Here is a 12,878-nt window from a genome sequence, read left to right as displayed (position 1 = left end):
CTATTTTCCAGATTATTAAACGGAGACTGCTTGACCTTGAACTCCAAATCTTACGTCCTGCACAATTTTGCATATTTTCTCAGGCTCAGTTGAATCTCCCAATACAATATGGCCAGATGGCCCACTATCTTCACAACTTAGTCCAGCCTTTGCACCGTAGAGCCTTTACACTAGCCCAACTAAATGTGTTCCCTTCGAAAGAGCTCTCAGGTCAGTTTAATAAAATTCCCCCTCATGAAAGGTTATGTTCTTGTCCTTTAAAATCCGTGGACTCAATATATCATATTATTTTTGACTGCCAATTTCACTCAGTCTTACGCAAAGAATTGTTGTCATCTTTATTTCCTCCTAATTATAGTTCTAATAGGGAAAAAGCTATTCAATATCTACTAAAGGATGCTAATCCTAATATTACAGCTATAGTGGCCAGGTTTCTTGCTGAAGTAGTCAAAGTTAGATCTACTGTAGTCAAGGATTGACTCATATTGTTTATTATGTTTTATATATTCATGCCATATTATGGTACATCTATGTATCTTAAAGGTAAAGGTTCCCTTGCTCGAAAGCCAGTCGAATCCGACTCTAGGGTTGCGGTGCTCATCTCCGTTACAAAGCCGAAGAGCCAGCGCTGTCCGAAGACGTTTCCGTGGTCATGTGGCCAGCATGACTAAACACCAAGGCGCACGGAACGCTGTTACCTTCCCACCGAAGTGGTACCTATTTATCTACTTGCAATTTCTTGCTTTCGAACTGCTAGGTTGGCAGGAGCTGGAACTAGAAATGGGAGCTCACCCCATCATGCGGCACCCGGGTCTCGAACCGCTGAACTACTGACCTTCCACAGCCTGCAGTTCAGCGTTTTAACCACTTGAGCCACCGCAGCTCCGATATCTTACTGCTATGTATCTTACTGCTATGCCATTAAAGGTATTTGACTTTGAACTTTATAAACCTGCATCATGCCTCCCACCATCTCTTTTCTATACTGAAAATCCCAGACCATTCAGTCTTTCCTCATATTTGCATCTTTGACTTGCCAGTAATTATTGTGTTACTGAGTTCCTATTTACACAACAGCTAAACTATCGGCTTGCACAGTAATCCTTTTCAGACATTACAGTTTTAGTGGGCCGACTGCATCTAAGGAGAGATCTCAATATGTATAATACCCGTTGGCACCATTTTGTCTGAACAGGGCATATTTCCCACCTTTAGTACACATGAACAGAAAGCTAGATTTGTGGTGGGATGTGTTTGGGTGCACCAGCACTGTGAAATACATGCATTGCACTGTTCAGACAAAATGGTGGCCTCATGTATCAAGATTTCCGCTTAGAGGGAACACTGGTGGCCTCATGTATCAAGATCTCTCCTTATGCACAGTTGGCCTGCCAAAATCATACCACCTGGAAAGGGCTACAATATACTAATGTAAACATTCATACAAGATGACTTTGAACTTATATGCTCTGGTTCATGCACTGTCCAGTTTAGCTAGATCAACCAGCACAGTTCATATTTTCATGTAATTGTGGAGGGAGTGACTTCCTAAGAGTCACGTACTGATGGCACGGGTTGTGACTCTGTAAGGTTCTAAGCAGTTCCCATAAGGGAATGACTATGACAGTGTACTTCTGATTTTAATTTAATGGTAGAGGAAGAATATTTAAAGTGATTCAAGAAGAATGATTTCCCAGAGGTTCCATTGCCATGGTCATGCATTAATTTGGAGGCAATTTCTTTAAAAATGCAAAGAACTAAGAAGGAGCAGATCCTTAAAATTATTGCTATATTTAGCAGCTTCTTAACATCACCAGCATGCATATTTTCTGTGAATTTATATTTAATACAGATATTTTAAAATCTGAAAACACTACCCATTTGAATTACTGGCCTTTTAACCAAAATATAGACCTTTGGCATAATGCATGATTTTTTAAAATTACATATAACAATTGATACTTTCAAAATAATATCATTTAATAAATAGAAGGGATATTTGCTCCTCAGTGACTCCTACTGAAAGGTATATAGCAGTATGAGCAAATATTTCAAGGCATGTACACTTTAAAATTGAGTTCCTAGTTTGTACAGGGGAAATAAAAAATCTTTGTTTAAAAATACGAATGACCAGGCTACTGAAACATTTCCACTACTTTCTCAGATGCATCATAAGACATTACTTTATTATTAGGCATAATGCTCAGTAAGGCAAAAATTTTGCAAGAATTTGAATAGTGTATTTTTGTGTGATTAAAATCAGATGGTCTGACCACCCTTACTATTCTGATATCACCACATATAAAGTAATGTCAGTACACAATGAAGCATCCTTTAAGGATGGAATCACAGTGGAGAGAGCTGTAATATAGAATTCGTTTTGTCAGTCATATCACATGATGTCACAATAGGAGAACATGGGTTATTTACACAGTGGTTTGATTGACAAGAATGGTTTGAGTGTAAACAAAGATGAAGTCAAGTACCTTGAGAAACACACTGACTGGCTTGTTCAAGAATCTGAAGTTTGTTGCTATTAATGGATTCTGTTACAAACTTAGATGAACTAAAAACAGCATAAACCACATTTGAGATAAAAATACTTTCTTTGTTTGCCCAAATGTAAGTGAGGGTTTCTAGTATGTATGAATGTGTTTTGTTTGCTTCAAGATCTACATCAAATTGTATACCATATGCCTCAAAAGTATTTTGATTGAGTGCTGCAGCTTTAAAAGGTCTATAGAATACAATGAATATTTAACTTTTCCAAAGGCATTGGACTGGATCCAGCACAAAATTTCCACTTGCACTAGTGCATTTGCGCAAGTGGAAATGCAAGAAAAAGACTGTGCTACTTAGCTTGCGCTAAGTCAAACTTATTGTATCTCCTGTCTTTCCACTTGCACAAGATATTGAGCAGTTCAGTTTCTGGTCACTATAACATGTAGTTAAGACAGCACAAGGCCTTGTACAAGATCTTGAGATATTTGAAATCATATTGTTTGATAAATCTTAAGCTAGCCTGTACAATTTTAATGTAACAAAAGTCATGCTATTCTTTACAGAGATGGATAGAACTAATATGGTGCGTTGTTGACCATACTTGAAGGAAGAAGGCAGTGCTGAGGAAAGCAGTGTGAGCTGAGGGAACCCAGAGATGTTTAATAGATTCAAGGACCAAACAGGAATCACAAGCTTAGTTTATATGGTTACCATTTGTTTGGGCTTAATTCCAAGGGAAAACATAGGGAAGGAAACAAATATGTCAAAATTGGAGATTGATGGGCAGATGTATTCTTAACTGAGGAATGTTGAAAATAATTAACTGAGACCTTGCCATTACTTACCATCCATCTCTTCTTGAGCTTGGAGGCAATCCTTCAGTGTCTTATCTCCCCTGTCCCCAGACCAGAGAAATACATTCCAATCTACCATTCCAAATTAAACTCAAACAAATGGTTACCATATACAATAAGCTTGTTATTCCTGTTTGGTTCTTGACTCTGTTAAACATCTTCATTATGCTGTATGTTAATTTACTGCTTACCCTCTATCAATATGTATGGACTGGTAATTTCTGTTTCATTGTATCTGAAGAAATGCATGAAAGCTTATACCTTGAATAAAACATTGTTGGTCTTAAAGGTGTCACTGGACTCAAACTTTGTTCTGTTGCTTCAAACCAACATGCCTACCCACCTGAATCTATCTACAAAGGACAGAGTGACAGTGGAGGAAGACATACGATGAATTTGATGGGACACAGGCAAAAGCTCATTTTAAAGCACATTCTGTGGCAATGATGGCAGTAAAGAAACAACACTTTCCCACCACAATTGTGTCTGCAAAGTGTAGGCCAGTGGAGCTGTTCTGGGTAGTCAGAGGTCTGTTGGGGTCTGGCCTCCAGGAAGAGGTGGACTGCTTGGTGGCCCACTGTGGCTGCTTGGCTTGGCACTTTGTAGATAAAACCTCTCATATCTGTTCTGGTTTGGACTCTGCCTTAGCAGGGACAGGGTCACAGCCTTGCCCTGTCTTAGCTGCAGGGGTCATTTCCTGCAGGAGCGCACAGGAGCGGAGCTCCGGCAGTAAAGAGCCCAGGGGGTGGGCACATGCAACAAGCCACACCCCCTGCTCCCAGCAGCCCTGTCAGAGCAAGAAGCAGCCAGGTAAGCTACAGAGCCCCCCCCCCGGCCCCCAGTCCAAAACAGTCCAGTGGCACCTTTAAGACCAAGTTTTATTCAGGTACAAGCTCTCCCTCCTCTGCGAGGACAGATCTGCACATTCCCCCCCCCCCAGTAGCTAGCGATCCGAAACAGTCCATTGGAGCCTGAGTGGTGGGTGTTGCCTTCTGACACACTTCTGGTGACATCAGGGGGTGTGGCATATGCAAAGGAGCTATGCTAATGAGTTATGCTAATGAGCTCCTGCACCTCTTTTCCTACAAAATGACCCCTGCTTAGCCGTCAGCCCCCCCTGAGTCTGATCCTTTCTTCACCGATGTGGATGGGGCCTTCCTCACAAAGTTTCAATTTGCCAGTGGCACACGGGCAAGTGTTACTTTTATGTGTATGCCTTCCATATTGGTGCACCCTAGACTAGAGACTTGCTTTTTTAATGGAAGCCGGGGATTTAAACAGGGGGCGTGGCATATCTCTGAGGAGGTATTGCCCCCCCCCCAGTCCCCTACAGCTGTGTGTTGATTAGTCCTAATTAATCTCTAGTTGTTAAATAAATAAAACAAAAGATATGCAGTTATTGGTTCTGTAAGTCTATGCTGTTTGGAGTTGTATCAAGGAATGATGGGGCATATTTCAGCCAAAGAACAACACTTGTTCCATTATTTCAGTGGGAAATTTTAAACAATTTTCTCATTTGCATCAACAGGATTTTAAAATTCTTAACTTTAGGTGAATCATACCCACTGTTTGCAAAATTTTATTGTGCGCAATAGGAGGATCTTTATGTGAAAATACTTACTTTGGCTCAAAATATTGTACACAAAACTTCATCTAAGTGCATTTGTACATTAGGGGATGAGTGTTTCATTACAGTGATGAAATGAGCAGATTTTGCATTTATGTATTGCACAATACAATGTCTGTAGATTGATGGCAACAGTGTTTCTCTGTTCACACAGAGTCGACCTTCACCAAATTGTTGTTTGTGACCAGTGGTGAGGGTTTGCTTTTGATCCTCTCTACTGCATCATTAGAGCTCTCCTGGAAGGAAAACTTCGCTGTACAAATTGTCAGAATAATGCGTTTGTATTCTCGTCTGAAATTCTGGTTCAGGAGTCCATAAATGATAGCATTAAGGCAGCTGTTGAAGTACGCCATATAGTAACTCGAAACAAACAACCACTCTGGAATCCTGGGAATTACTGTTTCCGGGTTGACAGCCACAGCAAGGCCTATAAAATTCAAAGGGGCCCAGCAGACTGCAAAGAGCACAAAGACCACAAACATGGTGACAAAGTTCCTGAAATCATGCGGCTTTAGTTTGGGGTTGTTGTCAGGTTTAACCCTCCTTCGTACCTGAATGACAAGGATCCATATCCTCAGGTAGCAAAATGTTACAATGGCTATTGGGAACATGAAATGGAAAAACACAACTGCTATTGTGTATGCAGAGCTGACTGACTGGGAGAAGGTACACGAGTAGATCCTGGCATCATACTGAAGAGATCCCACAAAGAGATTGGGCACAATGGCAACAAAGGTCAAGACCCAGATAAGAATGACACAGCATAAAGAGTTTTTGTCACTGTACAACTTGTCATACTTGAGGCTGTGGCAGATGTAGCAATATCGGTTGATAGCAATTCCGGTAATGTTGAATATGGATCCGATAACACTTAGGCCCATGAGAAAGCCACTGATTTGGCAGTGGACATATCCCAAATTCCATCCATTACGAAAAACAGATGTCAGGACCAGAGGGTACGGGTAGACGGCCACAATCAGGTCAGCAACGGCTAGACTGACGACAAAGATGTTTCCTGAAAAAGAAGAATACAGACTTATTATGACAGTAAGCTTTTTGTGGGAGTATTTTGTGCATGAGAGTGTATGTGCTTGTATGCCTGGAAGTCATGGCGACTTCTGGCAACCCCTAGTGGGGTTTGGACGCTTCAGAGAGGTGGCTTGATAGCCTGCCGCTGCCTTCTGAGCCCTGGTATTCCTTGGAGGTCCCCCTTCCAATAACTTGCCAGGGTCGGCCCTGCTTAGCTTTTGAGATCTGACGAGATCAGGCTTGCCTGGGCTATCCAGGTCAGGGCATGGTAATTTTTCATCAAGCCAAATTTCTGTGGAACGTCTTATTTTATGCCACTGAAAAAAAATGTTTTCAGATGACAGGTCTGGTTTACACATTCTGCAGCAGCAAGAGGAAGTAGAGCTGAAGTAGAAGCCATGACTAGAACACTTCAGACTTTAGCAGGAAGAATATAACTTGTCATTTCTCCCCTGCAGTAAAAGCTTTTTATGTAGAAAATGTAGCACACCAAGGAGACAGATCAAAGCAGTCCTCCCCCTGTATTTTTCTGTTTACAGGAAACGTTCCTTTTCTTTTTCTCTTTTTACAATGGGAGATGTTTTCAAAATCTTCCTTGTCTTTGAATCTGAGCTGGTATAGTCTTTTCTATTACATTTGAAGAAGAGGAGTTGTATTTCTATATCCTTCTTTTCTCTACCCTAAGGAGTCTCAAAGCAGTTTACAATCACCTGCCCTTCCTCTCCCCACATCAGGCACCTTGTGAGCAGTGTTCCCTCTAAGCTGAGTTAGTGTGAGCTAGCTCACAGTTTTTTAGTCTCCAGCTCACTGATTTTTGTCTTCACTCAGGAAGGACAGCTCCAGAGCAAACGAATTTATGCAGCAGCCAAATTGCTCGCTCACAACTTTAATGCCAGTAGCTCACAAAGTAGAATTTTTGCTCACAAGACTCCACAGCTTAGAGGGAACATTGCTTGTGAGGTAGGTAGGGCTGAGACGGTTTTGAGAGAAACTGTGACTGGCCCAAGGCCACCCAGCAGGCTTCATTTGGAAGACTGGAGAATCAAACCCGGTTCTCCAGATTATAGTCCACCACTCGTAACCACTACACCATCAAAAGCATTAGGTTAATATTTAAATAGTAACTTTATTGGTGATAAAATGGTGGATACATACATCTTTACTTGTATCCAGGCTCAACTCTGATACAGCCTCTGCAGAAAGCTGCAGAACAATGTTTGAGTCCAGTGGCACTTTTAAGACCAACAAAGTAATCCTGAGTGCAAGCTTTTGTGTGCATGCACACTTCTTCAGATACATTGAAACAGCCTTCACCAAACATTACATATAGATGGCGGTGGGGGGGTTAGTTGCCAGGAAGGGCTAATTAGAGTCAAGATGCATAAGTAACTGAGTGATAAGTATACCTAAGTATAGCTATAGTATAGCTAAGATTGGATTACAGCAGTCGTTAATAGCAGCAAGTTAGAACAAAAGCGTTAACAAACAGATTTGAGAACTGAGTCTGATTTTGCCTGTGTAGTGAGATAAGAACCTGATATCTCTGTTAAGCCCAGGGGGCTCCATTGTCCTGAGTGTTATAATAACTTGAAATTCAGCAATCTCTTGTTAGTCTGTTTCTGAAATTCTTTTGCCATAAAATAGCTACTTTCAAGTCCCCCACTGAGTGTCCTGGGAGGCTGAAATGTTCTCCTACAGGTTTCTCAATTTTGTGACTCTTGACATCAGATTTGTGTCATTTAACAGCATATGCAATGTTAGAAGATGAGCAAGTGAATGAGCTCGAGATGGGGTAGTTGATGTTGTTAGGTCTAGTGATTGTGTTGTCTGAGTGTATGTGGCAGCAAAGTTGGCATCTGGGTTTATTGCAAGCTCTGGTACCAGTGTCCATGTTCAGATTAGATGCTATATTATTGTAGGTGAGGAGTTGTTTAAGATTGGGGGGGGCTGTCTGTGGGCAGGAAAAGGTTTGCCCCCCCAGTACTTGTGAAAGAGAAGTGTCGTTATCCAGTAGAGGTTGTAAGTCACTGATAATGCTGTTTGAGTTGAATTGTTTTGAGTTGAGAGCTAGTAAGAAACCTGATACACTTCAACTCAGTTCTTGTAACAAATAGTTACATGTGACAACTAAAAGTGTGTTTTCGTTATTTATGTTTTCATGTGAGGGCAGAAAGTTGGGCTATAAATTTTGTGAATAAATAAACAAACTAAATGGTGGATAGGAATATGCATACATCCAGCAGGTGAAGTAGGTTGGAAGATGTCAGCAACTGATCTTTATGCAAATGTGCACTTTCTTCTACATTCTTACACTAATCATGCTTAACATTCTGCATCTAGCATTTGCTCCGCTGTTTTACCAAACCCATATTGGAACAGAAATTCCCCTTTACATCGCATGCCACTTTTCACTTTGATTGTTGGATTTTATGGGAGTGTCCAGACTGCATGCTGCTTTCACTTCGTTTGATCTCTTGGTTTTATGGTACTGTCTGCATAGATGTATGGCCATTTTCTGGCCATTCAGAGGTGACTCTGCATTGGCCTGGGGTATCCGAATGTGGTTTTGAGCTGCATCTTTTTCTGTTCCAGTGTGGGTTTGGTAAAACAATTGAGTGAATGCTAGATGTAGAATGGGCCTATGTGTGGCCAGAACTGGACAGGGATAACTGGTTCGATAGCCTCCAAAATGGCACCAAACAGATCAGAAGATATACAGATCCTGTAAACTCCACTGACTCTTGGAAACATCATCCACTGATACCGCCTCTCAGATGTGAAATGCCTATTTTAGAAACAGGTTTCTATATATAAACTTGGCTTGTGTATAAAAAAAGCTCCTAGGTGCATATGAAAATTTAATTATGTGATGGGGGTGCATGGGATTTACTTCTGATTAGTAAATTAAGTCTGGTACTGCAGGTAGCCATGCAAGAGGATGTGAATGGCTTGAAGCCCAGAGACTGTACAATACAACACAGAACTCGCATGCCTCAATAGCTCTTCCTTTCTCTCCATCTAAAAATAGGGCCTAACACTTTACATTATTTAGCAATTTTTACAAGGTTCTATTTTGGTCGCTCAACCAAGGGACTTTTACTCTGTGGCAGCAGCTGTCATATTAGTAAATTAAGTCAGTCAAGTGGCTAGATGCAGGAGCTAGAAGCGGGCCTTGCCGTCCTGGAGGAAGTGACCCAGATGAACCTGCAGCTGGACAGCTCCAGACACAAACCTCGTGACTGTCAAGATCAAAAACGCCCCAGTTCAAACTGCTGGGTCAGACTGGCAGAAAAGCCATGCAAAAGGGAGAGGGCCATCCCAGAGCAGCCTAAGATATTCTTATGCAGTTTTTGTTTAAATATATAGTAGCCTGGAACTCTGATTTTGGAGGTCTCCAGTCCTGGTCTCACCTCTAACACAAATGCAATGAGAGGACTTGGGTAAAAATAATATTGTCCTACCTTACAGGACTGCCATAAGAATTACAATATGAAAACTACTTTGAGTACTGAAAGTGCTAAGTGACTAGTAAAAAGCATTAGACATTGGAATATGGCACAGAAACTTATGCAGAGTCAAGATGGGGGAAGAAACTGTGGATAGATGTAAGATTTTCATGGAAGTATGACATAGTATGCTTATTGCTAATCCTAGTTTATGAGTAGTCTAGGATTAGATTGTAGTGGCGTCCACAGGAATATATTGTAGGGAACCATTAAAAATGTTTGCTGTAATTAAGGAAGAAAACTGGAAACAATTTCTGACCATTAGATAGAGAAAAATATAGGCAGATGGTATTCTGAGAGTGTGGACAAGGTCATATTCTACTCAGATTGCATTTCTAAGGCCGTACTGAATCAATAACCATAGGATTGGGTCCTATGGTTGTCCTCTTTGGAGCTGACAAAGGATTGCTCATGCCTGACAATCTGGTTTGTATCAGGCAGAAACATGTCAGATCTGGTCCATACACAGGCTGCCTTCAAATCGACAAAAAAATTTAGGCAGTTGTCCACAAATGGTAGGCTGGGGATTAGTTTTTTCATGGAGTGAAGTAAATATTGGGGTGACTGGCAAAAGCTGTTTAGATGTTCTTTCACTGATCTGAGAAGTATTCAGGTGCTGCTAATGGATAATTGTAACTGCTAAATTCTCCTTCAATGCAGATTGGGAAGACTGGAAATGAACAGAGAGTTCAGAACCTCTATAGGAAGCATTAGCTTGAAGTAAATAGATCATCAAATTGTGGAGGAACCACACGGTACTGGTTTTTAACTTGAAGCAATCCTAGGTCCAGGGCAAGTTCTTTTGAGGTTAGGCCACTTAATGGTATTTGTAGCTTAACTGCTTGTCATAAATTTCCATTTTGCTATTTGACTTTTGGATAATACAGAACCCATTGTATTTTATATGCTGTATGGTAGTTACTGTTCTGATTTGGACTAGGGTTGCCAACCTCCAGGTAGCACCTGGAAATCTCCCACTATTACAATTGATCTCCAGATGAGCAAGTTCAGTTACCATGGAGAAAATGGCTGCTTTAGAAAGTGGACTCTAGGGCATTGCACCCTGCTGAGGTCCCTCCCCAAACCCTGCCCTCCTCAGGTTCCACCTCCAAAATCTCCAGGTATTTCCCAGCACAGAGGTGGCAACCCTAATTTGGGCAGACTGAATAGACAGATCATTTTCCCACTCCCCTCACCCCCACATTTTGCTGTTATAGGCTGGGATTATGAAACAGATCACTGAACTGCTAGGAGAGCCAATTTAAGAAAGTGCAGGATGAAGAATTAACAAATGGGAGCTTGGTAAACAGTGGGGCTCAAATTTAGACAGTGAGTAAAACCATTTCCTGAAGTCCTTGGCCTCTGTGCCCTGTTCATTGGTCCTCCAGGGCAACTAGTTGGCCACTGTGTGAAACAGAGGATGGACCGCTGGTCTGAGTCAGCAGAAATCCTACTGTGCATGGTTGCTATTAGAGCTGCCAGGTTCCTGCTTGGGCAAAGGATCCCCCAGCTCGTGTTTTCCCCTGCCGCAATGGCGGCTGGTGGGAGACAAAAAGTTTTTAAAATTGTTAGTTGATGGTGTTTTGGGGGAAACCAGCATGTGACATCAGTCCACTCTAGCAATTGCTGGAAACTCTATGGTAAATCCCAGGTAAAACCATAGCAGAATGGGGATTTGAACCTGGGTCTCCCAGATCCTATTTAGACACTGTTACCACTAAAACACACTTCACATCATAAATTTATTTATAAACTAGGAATAATGCCCATTGTGGAAATAAATACAATGGGCTATAGAAAGAGGCTCTAGGTGGGTGCCCTGGCCTTGGGCACTCAGCATCTATTTGCTGTGGTAACCTCAGCAGGGTATAATGACACAGAGTCCACCGTTTTCTCCAGGGGAACTGATCTCTGCCACTTGAAGAGCAGTTGTAATTCTGAGTGATCCCCAGCCCTCACCTGGAGATTGGAAAAAATGGTTCCGCAGGAGGAAATGGCTGGTTTGGAAGGTGAAGGATATTGCATTGTACCTGTCTGATGTCCCACCCCTCCTCAAACCCCACCCTCTCCAGGCTCCATCCCTCAAATTTCCAGGAATTTCCCAACCTGGAGGTGGCAAACCTATCTTTTTCCCAACCAACCATCAACCTACCTTTATCTGCCCCTCTGACTTCAGCTTTCCATCTCCTCCTCCCTCTCTGCAGCCTCTACCTAAAAAAAGTACAGTCTTTCTCCACAGTGGTGACCAAAGCAGCTTACATCATTCTACTCTCCCCTTTTTGATCTCCACAACAACCCTGTGAGGGAGGTTAGGCTGAAAGTCTGTGACTGGTCCAAAATCACCCACTCAGCTTCCACAGCAAGAACTGGGGTCTAGCAAACCCTGCTCTGAAGTGCTAGTTGCTACGCCACACTGGCTGTGGTATTGCCTGGTTTCACAACTGAACTCCAGACAACAGATCCCCCCCCCGGAGAAAATAACTGCTTTGGAAGGTAGTCTCTATGGCATTCTATTCAGCTGAGGCCTCTTCCCTCCTTAAACTCTGGCTTCTGTAGGCTCCACCACAAAATCTCCAGGAATTTCCCAACCTGGAGCTGACAACCCTAGTCAGGCTCAGGACTGGCCCCAATGAGTTCCCACAAAGGCCAAAGTAGGCCTGGAAAGGGCCTCCTCCCCTGCCTTTTTACTGACAGAACCAAGCTTGGTTGCCTAGCAACAGCCCCTGAGGGGAAGGTGAGCTGCACAGCAGGAAAAGAGAATGGTTTGACGGCTGCTGGCCCACTTCAGTAGCCAGCCAGCCAAGGAGGAGCCAAGCAGGAGAAGCATCTTCGTCAGGAAAGACAGCCATTTTGGCAGTTTATTCTGACAGTGGTGGCCAGGCTGGCAGTGGGTGGGAGAGAGGAGCGAACTCAGCACCCAGCCAATGGCACGCAAGTACTCTTGCCTGGCTGATTATAGGCGAATAGTTGACGGAGTGCACAGCACAGCCAGTGGGAGAGCTTGAAAGTGCTGATATGCCAGGGCTTTTATATATACCAGATTCAATTTATATACCACCCTTCCCTGAGTTCACAAGGCACAGGTCGGTTGACAACAACATCAAATACAACATAAACCAAAAATAAAACAGTCAAATTAAAATTAAAAACATTAAAGAAAATTAGATGGCGCCAAAATAAATGTATGCATTACTGTCCCACATGCAGGAAAAGGTAAAGTGGAAGAGGGGTGCCAGATAAGATGGTACCCATCACTGTCATCAGCCCAAAGCCTGGCAGAACATCTCTGCCTTACATGCCCTGTGGAACTACATAAAGTCTAGCAGGGCACGAATGTTATTTGGCAGAGAGTTCAACCAG

General features: G+C 42.4%; 1 protein-coding gene across 1 annotated transcript; it reads right to left on the bottom strand.

Moving 5' to 3' along the window:
• Window positions 1–2,486: 2,486 nt before the first annotated feature.
• Window positions 2,487–5,998, bottom strand: LOC107115812 (melatonin receptor type 1A-like; the record flags this gene model as incomplete). Its single annotated transcript, XM_015417572.1, has 3 exons — window positions 2,487–2,566; window positions 2,677–2,780; window positions 5,145–5,998. Coding segments are annotated over 3 exons (1,038 nt in total), but the record flags the coding sequence as incomplete, so codon positions are not given.
• Between the last annotated feature and the right edge of the window lie 6,880 nt (window positions 5,999–12,878).

The sequence above is a fragment of the Gekko japonicus genome, unplaced genomic scaffold, assembly GCF_001447785.1.
Source record: "Gekko japonicus isolate JY-2015 unplaced genomic scaffold, Gekko_japonicus_V1.1 scaffold7016, whole genome shotgun sequence".
Lineage (NCBI taxonomy): Eukaryota > Metazoa > Chordata > Lepidosauria > Squamata > Gekkonidae > Gekko > Gekko japonicus.
The sequence above is the reverse complement of the archived record's forward strand: the minus strand, read 5'-3'. Positions and strand labels throughout refer to the sequence as shown.